The following is a 24,400-nucleotide window of genomic DNA, read 5'->3' as shown; positions in this document are numbered from 1 at the left end:
ACTAAAATTGTTTCTGCCTGATTATAAGTACATTTAAGCATTTTTAATGAGTGAGGATCGTTTGTGTGTCTGCTGGGGGGTAGAGCCAGCTGTTAAGGTTTCGTTCAGATGCCTGGGAGTGTATAGGAAGGAGGAAAGTGGTGCCTCCGGAGAGTGCTCTTTCCCCTGCAACAGTGAGCGAGAAAGGGGCAAAAGCTGGCAAGGAGGCTCCCGGCTTGCGTGCGGCAGGCAGCCCTCGGAGTGGAGGTCCCGCCGCCTCGTTCCTATGAGAAGCCTGCCTGGTACCCAGGTCTTCATTCGTGTGAAGCAGTTTCCTCTTTCTTGACTGCACCGTCCCAGCCCTCTGTTCCGTCAGGTCACTGCTCACAATCACCTCCTTCCCATAATCTGTGTGGTGACCGGCCAGTGCGAGCTCTGGTTCCCTTGTCCTCCTCCCAGTGTCCTTTGTGAGTCAGCGCAGTGGTACATCCAGGCAGAAAGGCACCGACCCTTGGCCTCTGGCCTTTGAGAAGTTCGGCTCAGAGGCAGTGTCTTCCGGGAGTCGAAGGGAAGTATTGGTTGCCTTGGGGGCTGGCGGCCGGCCAGGGTCGAGTGCTAGCTGGGCCCTGGTGCTCAGAGCCAGCCGACTGGAAGTGTCTCCTTGGCCACATGCAGCAGGCGCCTCCAGGACCTGCTGTGGCAGAGTGCCCTGGCACCCCCATTGGTCATTTGTTCTCCCTGCTTGCCCCTGTAGGTCCCTCCAGCTATAAGGTGGGCACCATGGCTGAGAAATTCGACTGCCACTACTGCAGGGACCCTTTGCAGGGGAAGAAGTATGTGCAGAAGGATGGCCACCACTGCTGCCTGAAGTGCTTTGACAAGTTCTGTGCCAACACCTGTGTGGAGTGCCGCAAGCCCATTGGCGCAGACTCCAAGGTACTGGGCATCCCCATGTGTGAGCAGTGCGGGCTGGGCTCTGGGCTGTAGTTTTCCTGCTGCCTTGACAGCAACGGGCACCTTTTGGAGTTCTGCTCCTCACAGCAGCCACCTTGAGGCCTTGAGGCAGTCTCTGCTCCCCGAGGACATTCCTGGTGTCCCCGTCCCTGTTTAATATGGGCCTTGGATTAGACTGACCCTGAGGCATTTGTCAGCTCTTTTGGTTGTACGGTTTGAATTCCCATATGCGAAATGCTTGGGAGCAGAAGTGCTTCAGATTCTGGATTTAAAAAAAAAATTGGAATAATTTGCATATATATAATGAGACCTCTTGGGGATAAGACGCAGGACTACACAGGAAACTCATTTGTGTTTCATGTATACCTTACCTACATAAGCGAAAGGTCATTTTAAGCAACATTTTAATTGTGTACCTGAGACGAAGTTTGTGCATCACAGCTGAAGCGGCCGGGAGGGTCTTTTCTTCCCCTTGGGGACACTGAAAGAACTGTGTTTTGGTGTGCCTGGGTTTTGGCTGCAACCCAACACGTGAGGTCAGGTGTGGAACTTTCCACTTGTGGCACCCATGCCGCCACTGAGAAAGTTTCAGATTTTGGAGCCTTTGGGGATTAGAGATGCTCAGCCTGCGCGCTTAAGTGTCCTGGGAATTGTGCGCTTTCATCCTCGTTCAGTGTCCCTCTTACTACTCTGAAGAACACTCACCTCAGGGTGCCTTAGGCGCGAGCCGGTGTGTCGCTCCGTAGTGAGCCGGGGAAGCCGGCTGCCCCTGCCTCGGTGCCCCTCACAGGGGCCGCCTGCTCTGCTCGCTTCCTAGGAGGTGCACTACAAGAACCGCTACTGGCACGACACCTGCTTCCGCTGTGCCAAGTGCCTTCACCCCTTGGCCAGCGAGACCTTTGTGTCCAAGGACAACAAGATACTGTGCAACAAGTGTGCCACTCGGGAGGACTCCCCCAAGTGCAAAGGGTGCTTCAAGGCCATTGTGGCAGGTACTGTCCCCCTCCCACCCCAGGCTGCCAGGGAGGAGCCCCGAGGGCAGACGTGATGTGGGCTTGCTTGTCACTGCGGGGCTAACGTTGCTGTGAGCTGCTGCGAGACTTTAGCATATATATGTACACATATACATACACGTATATATCGTACACATATATGCTCGCACACACGCACACATTGGCGACTAAAGAACACTGGCGAAAACAGCCTGTGGCAAGAGAATGAAGTGAACAGTATGTAGCGCTTTCTCCTTCGGGGGTAGTACGTGATCGAGGCATGCTTCCCCCTTGGTATAATTTGGGGTCAGGGGTCAGGCAGCGGGTAGAGGCGGGGGAGTGGGGGTTCAGCCTCTCATAGGAGATCATACTGCCGGGGCCCCGCCCGCCACAGAGCCCCGGGTGAACATCACCGCGAGGAGCACGGGGTTGGGGTTAGCTGGGGGCGTGAGGCCAGTGACTGCAGGGCCTGCATCCCTCACCTCTGGAGGGCCCAGGGGAGGGGCTGAGTGGATGCAGCCCCCTGCAGAGCCTGTCAGTGGGGCTATCAGCCTGCTTTCCCCTGCAGGAGACCAGAACGTGGAGTACAAGGGCACTGTCTGGCATAAAGACTGCTTCACCTGCAGCAACTGCAAGCAAGTCATCGGGACCGGAAGCTTCTTCCCGAAAGGGGAGGACTTCTACTGCGTGACTTGCCACGAGACCAAGTTTGCCAAGCACTGCGTCAAGTGCAACAAGGTACTTTGGCAAGGAAGTTGTGTGTTGACTGCTGTTTCTAGACGTGTGACAGTTTGCAGAGCACTTGCACACACACTATCCCATTCCATCCTCACGACAGCCCTGTGACGTAGGAATTATTATGCCTATTTTACGGATGAGGAGACATGGGATGAGAGGGCAGGCTGTCTGGTGGTGGTGGCAAGGGCAGCCCTGCCTCTTGCGGCCAGCCTCCGCCGCTCAGTTGCTGCGTCACCTTGCCAAAGGGTTCACCTTCCCCAGGCCCTTGTGTCTTCATCTGTAAATTGGGGATAATAATGGCACCTGCCTCCCATGGCTGTGGTGGAGATTAAATGAGATACTGTAAACCAAAGCGCCCAGCACAGTGCCTGGCACGTGGTAGGCATTCAACAAAATGGTTGTTGAATCTGAATCCGGTGCTACACTCCCTGGTCTAGGCCATCACATCTGGAGGAATCACTTACCAGGATCAGCCCTGGCATGCCGATTGCTTTGTGTGTGTTACCTGCTCTAAGAAGCTGGCTGGGCAGCGTTTCACCGCTGTGGAGGACCAGTATTACTGCGTGGATTGCTACAAGAACTTTGTGGCCAAGAAGTGTGCTGGATGCAAGAACCCCATCACTGGTAGGCTTAAAGAGTCCTTGCTAAGTCTGCCAGGCTAGGTTTTGCGCATGATAACCATCTCTCATTTTCCTGTGTCGTCGGTTTCATCCACAAAGGCCCTCAGAGAGTGCCCTTCCGTCCCCACCAGTACGGTTCTAAAGGCCCCCAGTAGTTCCGATTCTCCTGCAGGCCAGACTAGCTTTTGCAATACAGAACACTTCATGACTACTGCTGACTAACAATGCCAGGAGTTCACGAGCCTGAGACCCTTGGGCCACAGGCAGGCACTGCGAAGAGGGACTGGGGGGACTGAGGGGTGGGGAGGGGCTTGGAGAAGGGAGGAGGGTGGGGGAGAGGCGGGGCCGGGCGGGCCGGGGAGGCTGGAGCGTGATAACCTGGTGTTTTAACAACCCATAGCTGAATGCTAGTGTGGAGGTGCCAGCTGGCAGGGGGTGTTTCGGTTTTGTTTTTTATTTTTATTTTTTTGCGATCAGAAGCAAAGCTAATCACTTCATTCCTCATCTCGCGGCCGCGATCCACGTGCCCTGGGCCCTTTCCCCTGCCTCCAACTTTCCCATTTCCCCGGGGAGCCTTGAAATGTACATTTGAGAAGACTTTTGCCATCCTCAGGGAAAAGGACTGTGTCAAGAGTGAGCCACCCAGTCTCTAAAGCTAGGAAGCCCCCAGTGTGCCGCGGGAAACGCTTGCCTCTCACCCTGTTTCCCAGCGCCAGCCTCCGGGGCAGGCATCCGGGTGGAGAAAGGACTTGTCCCTCATGGGTGGTGGTTCTTTATAGAAAAAATCGAAGCTTAGCAGCTCCTCGAGGCCCGGTAAGTGCAGACCTCACGAACAGCCCAAGTTTGCCTCCTGGTGGCCACTTTGATGCCGTGGCCTTGACCTAAATCAAAGAAACTGGTTATGGTGGGAGGTCTGTGCGGCACAGGGTGATAGCGGTGGTGTGGGAATGCGGGGTCCTTAACTTAGAGAAGCCCTTGCTGCGCTCCGGCATCCTCTCAGGTCCTTGAGAGCCGTGGCGGGCGTGTGGCAGCATGGGGCACAGTGGCAGCATGGGGGACAGTGCGTGGTGGAGGGGGACTGGGAGCCAGGCAGACATCGGCTCTGTGCACTTGCTGGCTCTGAATGGGGCAAGTCGTCATTTTATCTCTGAATTGCAGCTTCCTCACCTGGATTCATTCAACTGTCTCTCTTGTTTTCTTTTGTTTCTCCACAGGGTTTGGTAAAGGCTCCAGTGTGGTGGCCTATGAAGGACAATCCTGGCACGACTACTGCTTCCACTGCAAAAAATGCTCCGTGAATCTGGCCAACAAGCGCTTTGTTTATCACCAGGAGCAGGTGTATTGCCCTGACTGTGCCAAAAAGCTGTAAACCGACAGGGGCTCCTGTCCTGTAAAATGGAGTTGGCATCATGTTCTTTGTGTCCTTGCTCTCTCTGCCCTACACCATCAATAGGACAAGAGTGGTCTTTCACCTCTTAAAGTTGTTCCTTGTCTCTTCTCCCATTTTACAGTATTACTCAAATAAGGGCACGCAGTGATCATATTCGTATTTAGCCAAAAGCAAAGTTGCAGCAAAGTTAATTTCTCTATAGCTGCAATGAAGAAACGAAAATTTAGATAGATTGACTCTTCTGCATGTTTATCATAGAGCAGAAAAGTGCTGACCATGTAGCCACTTCGTGATGTAAGCAAGAAGCATAAGCGACAAAGCCCCCACTGAGATGCCTTTTGCGGCTCAGCTGGGACCCACCATGTAGTCAGAAGACATGCAAGAGTTGTAGCGGCTGCTCCAACTCACTGCTCACCCTCTTGGGTGGGCAGAAAAAGAACTTGTCAGAATGCATGGTTTAGTTTCCTAGTTAAAACTCTGACCCTCCTTCTGTTCTTTTGTGCTTTTACATGACTAACAAGAATTTCCAGAAAATTAACATTTGGACTTAGCTGTAATTTTCAATTGACCATCTTCCCACACTGGTATTCGCTTCCCCTGTGTGGCATGTGTTCTGAGCGTTCCTGCTTCGCAGCGAGGGAGTGTGCGAGCAGATCTGAGAAAACGAGCGTCCTTCAGAGCAGCAGCATCACAGCGAATACTTCTGGAAGCTTAACAAAACTAACCCTGCTATCTTTTCTATTTTTTTAATTAATGATATTTTTGTTTTAATTAATAGTAAAATAGTTTATGGGTTTGGAAACTTGCATGACAATATGTGGGCCCCTCAGACAGTCCTGCAGTTTTGAGATTCATCCTTCAGAAGTGTCTGTAAAACTCTAGAGGGGTAGCTGAGCAGGTGCCAGGGCTGTCATTAATGTGGAGCTGACATTTTGAAACCGTGATGCGTTGAATCCCTTGTAACATAGTAGTTGTCTGCTCCTCGTCTGTGTGTTCGAGAGGGCTGCAGAGTCCCTTCTGTTGTGATTCCTAGGACTTCTCAGGAGCTTAGCTGGCTCTCTGGGGAAGTGGGGAGGCCCCCGTCCTCACAGGCAGAACCGAACCTCCACCGCCTGCTTCCCTGAGATGCAGGAACACCTACTTACTGTATTCTCCATTGTTATATCGCATAGTATCACAAGACAGTATCCAAAGTACACATGTAATGACAGTACATATCCATGTTCTCGTAGGAGTGGTTGTAGAAGCCGATGCCTCATTTCTACCTTTTGTCATTAGCTCTTATTATCGAATGTTTCAGTGTATCCGTACAGAAATAAAGCAGCATAGAAATAACTTGCCTCTTGTCTTTTATTCTGCCCAGAATAAACCCTTAAGGTGATACTGCGAACCCCGAAACCTGAGTGCTCTTCTCCCCTGACTCAAGGCTATACTCAGTTCCGTGCAGTTGCACGGAGGATAGGGCCTATACAGAAGACAGGCCTGTAACAGCGCTGATCTAGGTCGAGGAAAAACTGGGAGTTCACTCTGACCCAAGATGGCATTGCCCAGATTTGCACATCCCTTAAAAAATACAAATTGGTTTTATTTGGCCAGGATGGTGGGGTTAGGGTAGGAATCCAAATGAGGCACAGGGCTGAGAAGCCCTGTTTGCTTTGTGCCTCCTCGTAGTTCTTTCCTGCTGGGCTCTCTGCATTCATGTCGAGCACTACTGTACCCTCAGCCATGGCCGCCTGTACCTGTGCCCTAGTGGACCCTCGCTGCCGCTCGTGCTCCGGGCTCACGTCTCCAGTTGGGCGGTGGGCGGGGAGGTGTGGGCAGAGGGAGCTTCTAGATCCTGACGCAGCCAGGGCATTAGCTCACCTGAGGCTCTCGCTCTCGGGACACCCACCCCACCCCCACTTGTTACTTCCAGGTGGCATAGGAGGCCCAGGAGGCCCAGGGCAAGCGATGGTGGCAGAGCTCACCTGCTTGCTGAAGGAGCCGCGTGCTGTAAGGCACCTCATCAAAACACCTCAGCTAAAGGCTCAGGCAAGGGAGCAGATTAGGTTTCACTGGGCCCCCTCGGCCAGGCATAGCCCTTGTGGGCTAACATTTACCCTCTTAGAAAGGAGTTGAAGCTGTCAGTGAGGAACTGAGCTACGAGCCTTTGTTGTTTGGAGGTCCCCCCTACCCCCTGGGATTGAAACCAGGTCCCTGCATGACCATGAGCAGTTGTAGGAGCACAGGGCAGCCCCTTGTGTGTGTGCCTCTACAGCAATGACCTGTCACAACCTTCCCACCAGTGACGGGTCTGTGCAGTGTACTGGGCTGCGTGGGAAGCAGGCTGGTCGCGCTCTTGAGAGCGGCTGGCCCCGCTTGCCCAGGGAACAGCTAGGAAAGGATCCCAGAAGGGGTGGCCCTCCCCGAGGGCTTGGCACCCGGCTTCTGCTCTTCCAGAAGAGCCTGTGCCGCACCCCAGCTCTCATCTGCGCTGCTCGCCTGGGTCAGCTCTGGCCTCTTCCGTGCCCAGACGGCCTCCTGTAGTCTCCGCACCTTCTCTCGGGGAGCTCCGACTCTCCGCGGCGCTGGCTTTTCCTCCGCCCTGGACCTCACAGCCCTGTCACACCCGGCCTTCCCTCCATCTGCCCTGTGCCTCAGCCACTCTTCCCACCTCAGTCTTGGCACCCCTAAGCCTGAGCCTGTGGCCTGAGCTCTGCTGAGGAAAAGCCACTGCCTAACATTCCCGGGAGCGCCACTCCACCACCTACTCCATGTTCCCAGCAGGTAGCCCCCGCCTCTCCCTGCCGAGGAAACAGGCCCGGCAGCTATGCCTCTAGCTATCCTTTGCCATCCGATGCCTCTTAACACTTTAGCATCTTCAGAAGGAAACCCCTGGACACACTGGGTTTAATCCTCACAGCCAGCTACGAGGGCCGGCCCCATTCTTCCAGGTGAGAAGTGGAAGTTCAGAGGGGTTAAGAAGTGTGCCTGAGTTCTCACAGCTAGTGAGTGACAAGCTTCACCCTGGGCACACCTCTTGCATTTCACTGAGGAAAGTTGTTCTGCATGGTACTCAGGACTTTAGAAGGCACTTGTCTTTGTGGAAAGAGTGACAACCGTAAGGGTCAGGAGGAATGATCACCAGCAGAGAAGCATTTTCCCCCTCAAAGGAGATCAGAACCTCAGGAACATAGCAACCTGTGGCTAACCCGGCAGTGGTCTGGAGCCGTACTACCTAGATTTGAATCCTGGCCACTCTGCCATTCTCTAGGAATGAGAGCTCGGGCAAGTTACCCAACGTGAGATCTTAAGTGCTCAATCAACACTGGCAAGGACTTTGTCCTCAGCTCCAAAGGCGCTGTCCTGGTGCCTGACCTACCCTACAAACCACAGGATGTGTGGCTCCCAAAGTAGGGCAGGGGTGGGACACAGCTGGGTTCCAGCACCGACTTTGCCTCTTTCTAGCTGTGTGACCGGAACAAATGCCCATTTCCATAGCAGGGATCTCGCAAATGAAAGTGAACTCCCATCCCCGCGGTGGTGCTTCTGAGGAAGCCGGCATGTCACACGTGCGGCCCAGACTACATCACCGTGACTCAGCCGGTGCCGGCCGAGTTCAGGGACTGCTGGGGTGAGAGCTGGAGCCTATTGCACCCAACCTGGCAGTGCACAGGGACTGAGCCCTGCTCAGACAGAAGGGGCCAGGTGTCTCCTGCTGCTCTCCTTCTGGCCAGTGAGGGCGCCTGGGAGGGGGTGAAAGGGGTGCAGGGGTGACAGGGCCTGCAGTAGAGTCGCCTCATTTGACAGATGAGGAGCAAGGCTCAGAGGGGACGCGGCATGCACGGAGCCACAGACCCAGCTGGCAGCCCTCTCGCTAGGATTCAGGTCTTCAGGGTCCCAGGGAGCAGGATTTCTGGTCATTGCAGCTGTCACATGCGGTGTCGTTAGTGCCACAGGGGGAGGAAACGTGCTGCCCCTCAGAATCTCCTAGTAGTGGCCATGGATCTGTCCTTCAGGGAGGACACCAAAAGCCTATCCCGAGAGGAAGGGAAACGTGAGGAGACCAGTGTCAGGTGAGGGGCAAGAAGGCTAGGGACTCCAGCTGTGCCTTGGAGTTGCGGCAGAAACCCCAGTCAGGAGGTGGACCAAGGCACGTGCTGGCGAACTTGGCAGTCAAGCGCTCTGAGCGCAGGTGAAGTCTGTGAGGTGGGGCCTCTGGCAGGGACGGGGGGTGTCCAGCTTATGCTGATTCGAATGCACAGAATGCTCTGCGGGGAACAGACCCCGAAGATTAGAGATAAATGCGCTTCTGGTCTTCTAAAAACTAAAGCCCGGGGGATACAGCGTGTTTTATGATTGGCAATGAAGCATTTACAGGCCATCAGGTTTGCTTTGCCCTTCAGCCACAGTAATGTCATGAAGAAATGTGTACGTAAAGGAGCACAGAGCTGGGCACGCGCTGGCTGCCTGCAATCCCAGCTGCGGCAGGCTGAGGCAGGGAGATCGCAACTTCAAGGGCAGCCTGGAAAACAGTGAGACCCTGTCTCCAAATAAAAATATAAGGACTGGGGATATAGCTCAATGGTAGAGCACCCTTGGGCGCAATCATCAGTACTGGGAGTAAAAATGAGTGCATAAACTGCCCAGATGCAGACAGACCTTAAAAAATGAGACAAAAAATGAGACAAAAAATGAGACAAGTGGGTTTTCTTCATGTAAGGCACGTGCCACATTCAAGGTTTAAAAGGGCTGGGAGGGGGTGGGTTTCTCTTCAGAAAATGTTCTGAAACTCGACAGTGGAGATGACTGTACAACCTGTGCATGTATTATTCTTTGGTTAAAATGGTGACTTTTAGTGATGTGTGGTGGCACATACCTGTAGGCCCCGTTATGTGTAAGGCTGAGGCAGGAGGATGGCTTGAGCTCAGGAGTTCAAGGCCAGCCTGGGCAACACAGCCAGACCCCATCTCAGAGATAAGAAGAGGGGAGGGGAAGGTAAAAGAAAAAAAAAAAGGAAAGGAAAAAGGTGGTGACTGCTCTATGAATTTTACCACAATAAAAAGATACTTTTACAATAGACCTCGGTTAGTGAGAGCCCCCGGGGGAACAAAAGCAAGCACCGAACAGTGATAGGGAGCAGACCGGAGTGTGGGACCAGTGCCTCGCTGTCCTGAAGGAGAACTCCTCCGGACGTCCGACTGCAAGAGTGAAAGCAGGGTCTGTTCACTCTTTACTGAGGGTGCTGGCTGCTTGTGCTGAGTTAGTCAGCAAGTGCTCCCACATTTACACTGCTACCAGTGTATTTCTCAGCATCGTAATGAAACAAAATGTGTTTTATCTGCCAAGTTTATTTCATAGAGCACACATTTACACAGAGCTGGAACAGTGTTTCAACACGTGCCATCGGTGCAAAAAAACATCAGAACATCATTTTTTAGGGTGATTGTCTCTGCCTTCTATATGAAAGCTAGTGTACAAAAAGTTTTTAAACTTAAGGCATCCTGCCCTAATCTATAACAAAGGTACAGTATTCAAAGTAGCAAAAAACGAAGGATTAGAAAGAATAGCTATCTCTTTTTACAAATCCAAGACTGGTAGCCCAAAGGAAAAATTGGTCTACTTCAAACTCTGTGATTCAACACTGTGAAACTCCTTAGTGTTAGGACAAGGAATCTGAATTCAAGTTTTGTGGAATCACATATCTGGTGTGTGTGCCCGTGCATGTGTACTTATGTGTGTGTACAAGTGTGCGCTTCTCACGGGGGCTGAGGACTAACACCGCCCCGTCCTCACTTGCAGACAGTGCCAAGAGAAGAGTGAGCACATTTTGGTTACATATCCTAAGCCTGAGTGTACGCTGAAGAACAGGACTGAGGAGAACCCCGAGAAAAAGGTGATACATATTCAACACTCGGGAACTCAACGCCGCTAAGCACTACTTTATGTACATAACAAAAAAAATCCCCATTTTTGTAGGTAAATCCCAGTATGTCCTTCAAAAGGAAAAACTCTATTGATGACAGTGACAGATGCACTGGGGGTATAAATGCCAGCCACTAAAGACAGCAGAATGAAACAGAGACATACACCGGGGTGAAGTGTCATTGTATGGATTAGCAACAATCGGACACAGCTCTTGTGAGCAATCCTGAGCCTCACAGAATCTATCGGGTTCTTAACAAGGCCAAAATGAGCTTCTAGTTGTTTATACTGGTATCACTGCTAAGCAGAAGAAACACTAAGATTTCAAAAATACACTGAAAACACGACTGTCCTTTCAACGGGACTGTTGTAAAATTTGATCGTTATCATTTATAAGAATGTTGTAGGTGCACACACATTGGCAGGAAAGCACAGGAGACAATGGGGATTTTTCAAAAAAACAAAGCCGTCTTTTTACTGAGAACTCACAAGAAAATGACATGATATGAGCCTCTTTTGAGATAGATGGTAAGGTGGCCTTTGGACGTCTTGTTTTTTCTTTTTAACTGTCATTTCCTTCGCTGGATTCAAGCATGAAGCAGGAATATTTTGAGAAAGGGGCGTGGGAAGTTTCCAGAGTGGAAGATGAGCTGGTGCTGCAGACCACATGAAGTTTACATGTCTAACAGAAGGAAAAGGAAAAGAAAATTAGTGAAGACACTGAGGGTCTCACAGCAACCCCGGCCTCTCTTTGGGGCAGGCCTAAGACCTTCAGGAGCCCCTTGGGTTGCTGACTCGCTGATGCTCTTATAAATGTCCCCCATTTCCTCCACCCCCGAAAGATGCTCAGAAATCACTTAATTTCAAAGAGAGGCCAGGTGTAGTAACATAATCCTAGCACTTTGGAAGGCTGAGTCAGAAGGATCACAAGTTGGGCCCAGTCTAGACGACTTAGCGGAAAAAAAAAGAGGCTGAGGATACAGTTCAGGGCAAAGACCCTAGGTTCAATCCTTATTAGTACAACAAAAGTTTGTGTTTTTTTTCCCCCAAAGAAACCTTGTCAAGGGAAAAAAAGCAATGCCCTTTGATTTTGGAAACATAGGCTGAGGAACTCATTTCAAAGACCTCCCTAGCTCTTGGCCCTAAAGAAGTGTCTAAACGCTCGCCAAGCAGCCGGTGGGTTACGAGTCCAGGAAAATCTGCATTTTGAAAGGAATTTATTTTTTTCACATCTGGCAAGAAATGTGAGAAATAACAACTAGAATCAAGTCATCTACTCTCAAAAGTAACAACACATTCCTGCTGGTTTGAACCATCAGTGGAACAGGCACGAATGTTCCATTGAGTGGCTTATACCACCGGTGGTATGAACAGATCAAATCACCTTTATCAGTGTTTTTACTAAGAAAATTAATAAAAAGCCACCCATGCAAGCACTACTAGTGGTTCAAGCCTCCTGGCAGTGAGACACATGAAATACAGCCCTATCGTAAATGTGTGAGTGGCGGATTCTTCTAAATCATTCCTGTACTCGCAACTGTCTTCGTCTGGAAGCCAGGAGCAGAAGAGGGCTTCCAGGAGACACAGGCAAAGCGAGGGTGGCATGAGGCCTTACCAGACTGAGCAGAAACACGTTTGCTTCTGTTCTCACAGTCTGGAGGTGTCTGAGGGCTTTGGTGAGCTGCCGTGGAATCCCTCGGATTGAGGTTGCAGCTACTAGGAGTGCCATCTGTGGCAGGCGACTCAATGTTGTGATGAGCAAAGTCAAAAACCTGGTCACAAATCCTGTCCTGATTGGTGGTGACATGCTGGGTGGACTGGGTGCTGGTGGCGGCTTCCATCCCTTTGCTGTACTTCTCTGTGTGGATGGATGTTCTTTTGGTAGGTAGTCTGGAAAGACATTTTCATTAGAACTCTGATTATGCCAATGCCAAGGTCCTGCCTGAAAGAAACTTTATCTTTTAATTGGCTTATAAGAGATGCCTCAGGTATAAATTAAGTTTCCTAATGCTGGGAAGGAAATGGGAAGGCTTGACCCTGGAGCTCACGGAACCTGGCATATTCTAGAAAGCCCTAGGGTGCCAGGGGAGTACCAGGGCCAAGGAGCAGCCACACATTCAGGGTGCCAGGAACCTTGGCCCCCTCCTTCGAGTTGGTCAAGAGTGGCCAGTGAGGTGTAGTTCAAGAACCGGGACAGGATTTCCATCTCTGGCGCTCTTTCCCCATGGCACTAGCACCAAGATTCTCAGCACGCTCCTATTCCCATGGCTCTTGTGGCTTTAGTGCCTTTTCAGGCAGTCACCTCAGCAGTGTTCCCTCCTAAGAAACCGTGTCTGTCCTCCTGAGTGAACCTCTGATGCTGTTGCCACATATGTGAAAGGATGATGTATCGCAGAGGTGCGATGAGATATAAAATAGGTAACGTAGCCAGGCGTGGTGGCGTGCACCTGAATCCCAGCACTCTAGGAGGCTGAGGCAGGAGGATCACATTTTAGCCCAGCCTGGACAACTTAGTGACATTGTGAGATCCCATCTCAAAATTAAAAAATTAAAAAGGGCTGGACATGTACGAGCATGGAGGCCAGGACCACACAAAAATCAATTTAAGATGCCTGATTTATGGCAGTCACTCCACAAATGTCCCCTTCCCCGATTTTATGAAACATTAACCACGTGAACAAAAGTCGTCTGGAGTCAGGTGAATTTGGACTCTGCCCTTTAGGCATGGGATGCTGGGCAACTAAGGCCCTTGGCTGCTTTATACCTCAGTGTGCTCATCTCTAGAACATGGGGGTGATGGCCCTTAGCTAACAGGCCACTGGGGATTCTTTTGACCACAGTGCTTGGAATGTGCACATTAAGAGCTCAGGCCTGCTTAGCGCTCTGAGAATGTCAATCACAACCCCCAAGTTTATTCAGGAAAATAAGGTGCCAAGTGACTCACTTTGAGCTTTTTGCTTGATTCGAAGGGACTTCTGGGTCCTCCTGTCTGAAGGTTTTCACGCTGCCATTGAAGTGTGCGGTCTGTTCCTTACTGACTTCACTAGTTTCGGCTTCTGAAAGCACCGGCTTTTGAGGCATTCCTGTGGCATATTCACAAGGCACTGTGAGTTGGGTAGATGGATCTCCATTATTTCTAATACCTAAGGATGAAAAAGAAACAATTAAAATTGGAGTTTCAACAACGAATACAAGAAAAGCCAAGGATATGATCCCGGTAAGATGGGGGCGAGTGCCTGAGGTAGGACACAGAAGGCTGGTGGCGCTCTGGGGAGCCAGGCTGCCACCCCCAAGGTGCTCCATGTGTCCTGGCGGTAGCCAGGGTGCTGCCTAGTGCACGCACTCACGCCACCCTCAGTGCCAAAGGGACCACCTTTAAGAAGCTTCACTAGGAAAGCTGATGGCCCAGAGAGCAGGACAGCTCCTTGCTTCCACCCTGGCCCTGATGCCCCAGAGCCGGCTCTCCCTGAGCTCGGTCTCACTTCAAGTGCTCCTTCCGGTCTGCAGCACTCCTCGGTGCTCGAGGGCAGACCCAGGGTCCGGCCGCTCTGTTCTCAGGCATGCAGACTGAACCTCTCTTGCCCCGGCCACAAATGCAGCATCTCTGTTCGCTCATGTTTGCCTCCCACCGGCCATGGCTCTGGGGGGCCATAGCTCTTCATCTCTCCGTGTTTAGCACCCTATACAACACCTTCCACGCCTGCTCGTTATCCACTTGCAGGCTCAGTCTGGGTGCATGTGCCAGTTATTGCTACTCTAAAGTGTTTCCTACTCACAGGAAGTCAACAATATATTTTGGAGGACACTCACATCATGACCCGATTTCAATTTTTTTAAGGAGACAGAAAGTGGAATTCTGCCTTCTGAGGCCCTGAGTCAATTATGGATGTAGTCAATTCATGGATGCCTTCTGAGGCCCTGAGCTGTGAAATACCAGCAATCCTCACATTCACTTGAGGAAAAGCCACCACCTAAAGCCTATTAGTATGACCTGTCGCAGCTAATATTTATCAGAGTTTACTACATGTCAGATACTATGCTTACTACTACTCAGATTTATCTCATTAAAACCTCGTGCCTGCTCAGGACGAAGACAACATTAATTTTCCCTGCCGAGCAGAGAGGTTAAGTGACCTGCCCAAAGCCACACAGCTCGTAAGTGAAAGAGGCCTTGGATATGAACCTGGGCAGTCCAGCCCTGAATGGTGACTAACAGAAGCAGCGGAGCAAGCAAACCTGATATAGATGTGTCATCAAGGGAGCCCTCATCACTTTCTATCTCCTCCTCCTCCTCGGCCTCGTCTTCTTCAGTTGGGTTATTGCCAGATGTTTTTATAGCCTACAGTTGAAAAAGAAAATAATAATTATAACTAATATTCAATCATCCTGGCTTAGAATTTTAAAGAAGTCTGATTTCAAGACTGGACTGATGGCTAACTTTTCAATTACAAGGGAAAAAAATCACCTCTTTAACTGGCCTGAAGAATCTACAGGTGACAGGAAGAGGGGCCTTTAGCTGTCTTTCAGCTAGGGAAAGATCCTCAGAAATGAAGGCTCTCCCTGGGAGGGTCCAGGGGCTACAGCCTTGGACTGCCATCTGTCCTCTCCCTGCTCTGAGCCCCAACTAAGCCAAGGTCCGACAAGTTGATGAAGAGCTAAAAAGTTCTTGGCTGCCTGAGGTAAAATTTCTTGGGCCAATGAACTGACTCCCAGCACTTCTAGAACAGACCTACCCGGCCTATGTTCTCATGCTATGTAATGGTATGAATGACTAGAAATGTGCAACTGTAAATGGGCAAACTATCAGTTCTGTAGTACAGAATGTAAAGTACACTGGAAGAAAAAGGGCTTAACTAGTTCCTGCCAGCCAGAACCACTAGTGGTTTCGTTACGCAGCACGTACCACTGGGGTACAAATAGGTCTTATCACTTTTATCAGTCTTTTTACTAATAAAATTATTACAAAGTCTGTAAGTGGACCAAATCTAGTTGCTTGAATTTGAATAATTACTGTCCAAATATAAATATGAGTACTATTCATACCAATTAAAAATTATTAGAATAGTCAACATATTTATTTATTTCATTAAATCAGAGCCAGCTGGCAGTGAAACAACAGATCAATCACGGCCCCATAGTGAAGATGGTAAACGCATGTTGTCCTCCAAAAGATGAGATATTGGAGGAACCAAAAAGTGAAAAAGACCCGAAAAGCATTCATCATGAAGGAAAAAAAAAAGATAAACATGAGTTCAATGAAATCAAGACCACTGACTCGTTAAGACATCAAGACAAAGAGGCAAACCATGCAGCATGATCAAAACACAGTGAATGTTTCAGTGAAAAAATTATTACGGTGAGACACTTTGCCATTAATCGCCTTCCAAATACTCCCCCTCACTTCAAACACACTCACCCTATTATTTTGCCCTCTTTCATGAGTGCCTTTAGTTGTGCTGTTGTGGCTGTCTCCATGTCCTGAATTGATTCAGAACATTTACTTTCACGGTCACTTTGACTTTAGGGAGGAGCCTCAAGCGGTAAGGCGCCCGATCTAGTGAGTAAGGTGGATGAGGACACACCGTTTTTTCCAGCCTGCCTTTCCACTGGATGGCGCTTGGCAGAAGCACTCACTTTATTTTTGGTCAGACCTCTTAAAGACATTCATGAAAAAGGATTTCCTGAACTGCTTCAGAAAGCGGCAAGAATGATGGGATAAGTGTATCTGAAGCAAGGGGGAGTGTTTTGAGGGAGATTAATGGTAACTGTTAATGTAATAAATTTTAAAAATTTAAACATACACCTTATTACTTGATCAGCTCTTGTATAGCATGGGAGAAGATCCCTGCAATACACATATCAGGGACCAGGGATATGGCTCCGTAGCGCAGCACTTGCCTGGCAAGCGTGAGGCCCTAAGTTTGATTCCCCAGGAACCCCCTCCATACACACACATATAAATACATGTATCAAAGGGCTCCTGGCCGGAGCAGATAAAAATTCCTACAATCAATAAAAGGATAAAACAAGAAAATGTTCCAATGACTTGAAAAGCCATGTTTCTCAAGTGGATCTCTAAATGAATAGCAAGTATATGAAAAAGCACTCAGCTTTGTACCAGAAAACACTGACAAAATTCAACAGTATTAACATCAGGAGCTTCTATCCAGCAGAAGATGACAGTAAGACAAGACAAGCCACACATCGGGAGGAACTATCTGTATCAATAATCCAGAAAGAAGCAGAATTTCGAATATTCAGAGAACTACAAATCAGCCCAAAAGTTTTGGGCAAAAAGACCTAAATAAGCATTTGATACAAGAGGAAACAGGAAAGCTGTCCAGGGATGAAAACACGCTCAGTCTCTTTCATAATCATGGAAATGTGAATGTGATACTCTGGTTCTTTACCACCAGATTTGCAGAAGTGAAAAGTTGGCAAGAACATGAAACACAAGGAATTCTCATGTGCTGTGGGTAGGGGTAGAGATTACCTTGGAGGCATCTGCATCTGTCTTCCTCGTCCGCTTCATTATTTCCTCAATTCTCTATTTAAAGGAAATAAAAATTGAAACATAGAAGAGATTAAAACCAGTGGTCCTGAAGCAGTTAATCTCTCCATCTCACGGAGGCAAACGATGTCCACAATTGCTCTAAAGCCACAGATTAGGCCAACAAAACGCCTAGGGTGGCAGCTGACTTCCCTCTTCCCATCCTGGTTTCAGCTCTAAAATGCCATGAATGGCGATAGTTGTAGTTGTTATCATAACACAGACACTCAAATGCCAACTTCTCATTCTTATTTTCACAGACATGGAAATTCATTTCCTGAGACTAAGCACATACTATTACAAATCAATTAGAGCATCTAACAGAATTTTAGTCTTAACAGATTATTCAGGAAGCTGATTTTAATGAAAGTAAGATATCTAAATGATACCATAGGGTCATTTGCTACTAAAAAGCGAAGACAGGAAGCAGAGGAAGGATATATTCCAGGGTGGGATAAGAATTCTCTCTTCTTCATAAGGTGAGGCCAGCTATGGCTCCTTGGCCACCTCAGGGTACCTGATCTATTGACAGGGAGGCCTTGCAGCATCTCTGCCCAGACCAGGCTCCAGCTGTGTTCTCCCAAAAATGAGACCTAACTGGAAAATAAGCCCTAGCGTGGTTTTTCAGGGTGCCTGTAATATAAGCCCTACTCCCAAAATAAGACCCAGTTAAGATCGCCAGGCAGACAGATGCATCTAGTATGTCTGTTGCAACACACAATGGACATATGAATTATAAAATAACATTAACAGCATATAAATATTATTGAAATTAATACTTAAAATATATGATAATATAAATTAAGTATTTTTAAATATCCAAGCGGGTGCCTTTGGAGGAGAGGTGAATGCTTATGTAAACAGAACTGGAGACTTACTGCTGAGTGGCTGATTGGAGTACAGACAACACATGAATAACGTACGCACCTGATAACAGATGGATGTGATTATGTCTAATATGAATCTTCATAATGCAGAATGTCGTGTGAGGTAATGGATGTACTTAGGCCCTCATGTGAAAGGAATATTTTCTGAATTTTGTGGTCTGCAATTTCTTGGTCACTTTTGTGTGGACCATCATTCTTAACTGTCATCATTTCTGTTGCCACTCCTGACTTCAAGTCTTCAATTAACACTTGATTTAATGGTAGATGAGCCACGTGAGTTGTACAAGTGGCCCTACCATGGGCTGTGTGTTGGCTTTTCAAAGAGGCCTACACTTCTTTGCACCACAGCTGCTGCAAATTCCAGCCCAGCTGAGAAGAAAGTAAGTTCCACCAACCTCTACTATGGCTAGAGGCATCCTGTTTAAGGGAGCTTTGCTCCGATGGATTTGTTACGGAGGCACTGCTGTAATGGCTAGTGAGGTTATGTATGCTCAGTAACAGGACAGCCTTCTATGTAGAAGTCAGCTGCTCAGATGAGGAAGAAGAGAGTATGCCTAGTGGGAAAACAGCCAGGGACTAACACACATCTAATCTGCGATTTTCATAAACATTCTGTCATCACATGCCCAACATTATTTAACATAAGCAAAACCCAGAAAAGAGAAAACAAATACCTTTTTCCTTTCTAATCTTTCCTGCAGATTTTGTAACATAATTCTCTCGTGTTCCTTCTTGCGTTTATCAGCTTCTTCGTGAGCTTTTATTTTGGCATCCCCTTTCTAGAAAATTGATATAAAAAATGTCATTTAATCTCAATGTAGCTGAGAAAACAGAGAATCCTAGTTTAAAAAATTAAACAGTTGCAATCTTTTGATTTAGTATACACATATATGTACATATATATATGTGTGTGTGTGTGTGTATATATATATATATATATATATATATAAAACAGTCATAGGTTGTCATTTTTAAAGCATTAGTTAGCATGCACAGAACAAGGGCAAAGGCTTAGGATGTCAAAGTTCTCATTAACAGCAGACCACTTTACTGTAAATGTATGTAAGTGACTATGGAGTTATACATTAACACAGCAACAAAAACGTCTTAGGAACCAAAGTCTTAGGTTTCTCAAAAGCACTGAAAGAATTCATGGAAGTTCCTTTCCAAGGAATGCCAGAGCACACAATCATTTATGAAACATAACCAGTTTTGATGTATGACACACTAACACTGGGCACATAAATTGGTCTGTTGTAATACTGCAAAATGAGTGTAGTCTGAGCTCAGTTTGGGACTTTATTCAGTTGGCAGTTTGAATTTGGAAGGGCGAGATATTCTTGGTGAATTTGGTAATTTTAAACTTTCAGAGCCATTCCCAATCTCTTACTTTCTTAATCGCCGAAGGGTGTGAGGTGCTGCTGTGAGTGCCGTGTATAGCATCACAGAATGCGAGACACGGAAAACTGACCTGGGCTGTTTAACCAAAGTAAAGGAGTGGTAATGTATAACCTGCTGATTTCTGTGTTTGTTTGCTGCCCTTGGGAAACATTCCAAGGTTTTGCTGGGAATGGATGGAGGTGATCTATGTGCTCAAAAAGATTGCCGCTTTCAGTTCCAACTGCTCCTATCTGTTGCTACAGTGGGAAGCCAGCAAACCTGTTCCATTATTCCCTGGTATTCTTGAGGCTGATGATTTTTGTTCTTTTCAATGTCTTTTCCGTGTTGCCTAGCTTCACATCTTGAGCACTCTTCAACTTGGGCTTCATTCATCTTCTTTGATACATCTGCCACTTTCCTAGTAACACCGAGTACATATAAATACCTCTTAGTACTTATTTTAGTCATTACCATATACAGCTTGCAGAGTACGTGAAACTACTTGGGTACAGTAATACAACTTACATTTATACCAGATTCGTAACATTTTCTGTGTTGTTGCTACACAGGATTTATATAATTTTAACCCCTTTAAATCAAGGTGAAAAAGAATGGGAGTAGGAAAAGATTTCCATCAATTATTGGACAACTTTCCATCTTAAAAACACATACATATTATGCACACCTGCAAGAGAGAAATAATCTCTGTTTTAAGAGATACAGCCTACCCACAAGGCCTTACTTAGACCTGCTCACACTCAATCTCACCTGGGGATGATGGGTTAATTTGGACAAGGGTGTCCTGGTGTCCCATTGTTCAGTGCTTTCAAATGCTTAATTAGCTCTGTTAACATGAGGCAATGAATATTCTTCCAGTTACCATTTCTTGCTAATCTCAATATTCCCCTTCTCCTCCTTACTCTAAGCCCATATAAAGTATATGCCAAGTATGTGACTGTGTTTCAATGGACACTTAATACTTGAAAATGAAGTCAAGAACTATAGGTATTCTCTGCAGCAGTGGACAGAGATTTCCATTACAGGGCCCGACATAAAATGGGCCTCAAGATGGAAAAATAAGAACCTCTCTTTCAAGCTGAAACACCCATAACTGCACATAAGATTGACTGCCCACAGGACGCCCTTCCAGTACCAAGTCAGTGGCTGGATGAGATTCAGGTGTCACAAAAGTCAATGGAAAGCACTCAAGTTAAAACAGTATAGTTTCCAAATCTGAAAGTTACAAATCTTTAACATAAAGAAGGGGGCTGACACTAGTGAAGGCAAGCAGCCTAGTCCTGTGATCACTCAGGCGCTACTGCTGAGAGCTGGGACTCGGACACGAGCTCGGTCTCGGCGTGCGTCTGCAAGTGCACCTGCACGGCAAATGGTGTACTACGCAGACGTCCATGTCCTCTCCGCTCGGCCAGTTGCGAAGCCCTGAAATGCTTCCTACACTTTCTCTGTTTCGGAGGCAATGGAAGATTTCTGATCCACAATGAAGAAAAAGTCCATTGTTCTCTGAGGGTAAAATTTCAAGTTTTGGGCCCTAGCCAAGATGTAGAGGATAGAAAGGCTTTGGGCTGACCTTTCTTCAACTTCTTTCTGGAGTCTCTCTTCTTCCTTTTTGCCTTTCTCTTCCCGAGCAAGCCGGCGCTTTTCTGCTAAAATTTTCGTTGCTTCCTCAGCACTCATGGTTCCGGGTGTGCTTTTATTACCAGACTCTAGTTTAAATAAACACATGAAATAATTAGTCTAGGGAACTCACTGCCTCTCTGTCCAACAAAGTCCAGTGCAAATGAAAACATCAAAACGTCAAACCGTATGTGCATAGACTAAAATGTCTAAATAAGATGCAAACTATAGGTGAGTTCTTCAAAGCCCCAACTGCCCCCTGACAACAGAATTTGCAGTTCATTTCTTTTAAACCATTACTTATTCCAGAATGTAACAATGCACTTCTACTTTGACTTTAGCCGTTTTGAGATAACTGAATCAAATGACTCCAGGAAAAGATTAAGAAATACTAAAAACAGGGAAAGCCAGGTTTATGCTTGGTCCAAGCGCACACTACAAATTTTAAATACTCAACTAACCAAGAGTACACCTGGCATACATCTGGAGATTTGTACATCGTTTTTATTATTGTTCAACTAAATTCTGATAACAGTGTATACATCTGATTATCACAAAACGACCAACTGTAGATAACAAAAGAAAGATTATCAATAAAATAAAGTAAATACATGAAGGCATATTACAGTATTTTAATCTGTGCAACAAATTTTATTTTAGATAAATTACATGTGAAAAATGAAAATTTTAAGATAAATCATGGATGAATAATGTGTAATAAATAGATTATTTCTGTTACAAAGACTTCATTGTAGAATTCCTTGGAAAAACAAAATTCTCTAGTGTGGTAGAAATTAAGTAATGTCTACAGGTGTAAGAATGCGCATAACAGGCAAAACAGCAATGTGACATTTTTGGGAACCTGTGCAGAACACAAACCAGGACACAGTACGTGTTAGGCCTATATAAGGAAAATGACCTATATCTCTTGTGAAAACCTGCTCACCCACAAATAGCTAGCCGTGCTGTCTCCAACCACCATTCAATATCAAAGCTGGAGGTGTCCATGTGGATCACCTGGACCACTGATGGCAAACCTTTTAGCACTTTGATGGTAACAAACAGCTCGCTGTGGCACGCATGTCATAGGTTCACCACCACTGACCTAGACCAACTTTCTCATCCAAAAACATACCTTCCAAAAGCAAAGGGATGGGGTGAGAGGCTTGGACAAAGACAAGCAAGGGAAGACAATTCAGGATCACTGGTTGATTAAATTCTCTTTATCTCAGGTGGGAGAAAATGAAGCTGAACATTCCCAAAGTACCTTAAGGTATTTTTGTGTTACAAAAATAATTTAGAATAAACTTACCCTCATGAATCATATACTTTTGGCTCATAGCCTCAAATTCATTTGTAGTTTTAGAAATGGTTTCTCTTCTCTTTCTGAAAGTACCTAACGCATTTGGCACAAGTAGAGTTCGATGAACAGGTGTTATTTTATAGGACAGAGATGGCTGTGATGAATATTTTAGCAGTGGTGAAGGCGATGGGGGGCGGTTCTTTTGACTTTGCCTGAGAAAAAGTAACAAATGTGTGCTAATTAATTTCAGTATACAATTTCATCAAATATAATATCTAGGGCTGTGGGTATATAGCTCAGTGGGTCGAGTGGTTGCTTAGTATGTGCAAGGCCTTGGGTTTGATCCCCAGCCCCCCTCACCTTAATATTGTGTGATAATGGTATTATCCTCTGGGAATTTTTTAAATTGACAGAAGTAAATCTACTTTTATAGCTTTTTTCTTTACATTTGTGTTGCCATATATACTATACATTTCATCTATGGAACACTGAAATGAAACTGATCACAGTGAAGAACAACTGCACACAGACTACTTACGTAGCAGTTATGGGTGAGGGTGGACGTCTCTCCTTTGTAGGAGATGCAGGCCATTTATAGCGTGGTATGTTTCCTGATGGTCGCTTCTTGATAAAAGGATTTGTGGTCTGTTTGTCCATTTCTGGTTTCTGAGCAGATCAATGTAGTAAAAATTTACTAGCAATTATTTCACTGCAGCTAGCTTTCTAAGAGGAAAACATTCTGAATGAAATGCAACTGTTAAGGGCTGGGGCTTTAGCTCAGTGGCACAGTGCCTGCCTGGAAAGTGTGAGGTCCTGAGTTTGATTCCCAGTACCCAAAATATAAAAAATTAAAACATAACTGTTAGTTTCTTAAATGCCCAATTTTCCTTTAGTGCATGAAAGTCAGGTACTGTACAGAGAGATATTTTCTTCAAGACACTATTCAAGAGATCAAAGAAATAAATTAAAATAAATTTTACTTCAAAAACCTAATTCCATTTCTAAGTCTTAATTAAGGGTTTGGAATATTTTTCAAAAACTCTTCAGAATTTAGAAACAGTTCATATAAACAGATACATTTTCTGTCATGTCTGAAAAATTAACTAATAACCTAGCATTGGGGGGAAGATGCTGGTACAATGAACACGAGAGAATGTAAAATTATTAGTTTAAGTGGGTTAGCTCCTTTTTATTGCAGAGTAAAATGAATGACAAATTAGTCCCATTGTAAAGCCTGACCCACTGTGATCTATGCAATAAAACTACGTATTTTATTAGAAAAGCTGTCAGTGAAAAGCCCTCGACAAACTCTGGAGAGCCAGTTTTATCTTAGAATGCTTTCACCACTCACCTTGGGGGGTTCTTTGGAGGGTTCTTCCACACTCGCTTGGGGTGTTGCTTCTACCAGCACTTCAGGGGGAGCTTCCCCACTTTCCTGGCGTGATTCTTGCACACTTGTGATGGGCCCTGTTTCTCCATCTGCCCTAGGGCGAACTTCCACATTTGCTTCAGGCGGCACCTGCATACTCTCCGGGGAGGCTTCGATACTCCCCTCAAGAGAGAAGTCCACGCTTGCCACAGGGGAAGCATCTGTGCTCACCTCTGGGGAGGTGTCCAAGCTCACCACTGGAGAGGCTTCCACACTGCTCAGCGGGGATGTTTCTGTACTCACTTCGGAGGCTGTGTCCATGCTCACCTCTGTGAGCGTGTCTATGTTCACCCTAGCAGCTGCTGCTGCGCCGCTCACCCCCGGGATTGCCTCTGTGCTCACTAAGGAGAGCAAGTCTGCATATACACCGGGGGTCGCTTCCCAGCTCACTGTGGGGATCCCTTCCCAGCTCACTGTAGGGATCGCCTCCCAGCTCACTGAGGGGATCGCCTCCCAGCTCACTGAGGGGATCGCGGAGCTCACTGCTGGGATCGCCTCCCAGCTCACTGAGGGGATCGCGGAGCTCACTGCTGGGATCGCCTCCCAGCTCACTGTGGGGTTTGCCTCAAAGCTGACTGCGGGGATCGCAGAGCTCACTGCAGGGATCGTGGAGCTCACTGCGGTGGTCGCCTCTGAGCT

The 24,400-nt window shown here is 47.2% G+C and overlaps 2 protein-coding genes across 5 annotated transcripts in view; one reads left to right on the top strand and one right to left on the bottom strand.

Annotated features, from left to right (window-relative positions):
• The window catches only part of Fhl1 (four and a half LIM domains 1), a 55,934-nt gene extending 49,926 nt beyond the window's left edge, over window positions 1–6,008 (top strand). The window contains exons 2-7 of one of the 4 annotated variants that reach the window (XM_005404596.2): window positions 734–915; window positions 1,751–1,925; window positions 2,494–2,663; window positions 3,101–3,287; window positions 3,897–4,096; window positions 4,498–4,581. In XM_005404596.2, the coding sequence (XP_005404653.1) occupies window positions 734–915; window positions 1,751–1,925; window positions 2,494–2,663; window positions 3,101–3,287; window positions 3,897–4,096; window positions 4,498–4,581 (998 nt within the window). The other 3 variants (XM_005404598.2, XM_013504496.1, XM_013504495.1) reach the window with 3 other exon arrangements.
• Window positions 6,009–9,985: 3,977 nt separating this feature from the next.
• Window positions 9,986–24,400, bottom strand: part of Map7d3 (MAP7 domain containing 3) — a gene marked incomplete in the record, with an annotated part of 33,509 nt that continues 19,094 nt past the window's right edge. Inside the window, 11 exon segments of the mRNA XM_013504494.1 lie at window positions 9,986–11,259; window positions 12,193–12,467; window positions 13,522–13,720; window positions 14,814–14,916; window positions 17,071–17,124; window positions 18,689–18,793; window positions 19,674–19,812; window positions 20,983–21,118; window positions 22,342–22,544; window positions 22,871–22,998; window positions 23,684–24,387. Of these exon segments, the coding sequence (XP_013359948.1) occupies window positions 11,252–11,259; window positions 12,193–12,467; window positions 13,522–13,720; window positions 14,814–14,916; window positions 17,071–17,124; window positions 18,689–18,793; window positions 19,674–19,812; window positions 20,983–21,118; window positions 22,342–22,544; window positions 22,871–22,998; window positions 23,684–24,387 (2,054 nt within the window).

Source organism: Chinchilla lanigera, unplaced genomic scaffold, assembly GCF_000276665.1.
Source record: "Chinchilla lanigera isolate Chin_1 unplaced genomic scaffold, ChiLan1.0 scaffold00088, whole genome shotgun sequence".
In the NCBI taxonomy this organism is placed as follows: domain Eukaryota; kingdom Metazoa; phylum Chordata; class Mammalia; order Rodentia; family Chinchillidae; genus Chinchilla; species Chinchilla lanigera.
The sequence above is the reverse complement of the archived record's forward strand: the minus strand, read 5'-3'. Positions and strand labels throughout refer to the sequence as shown.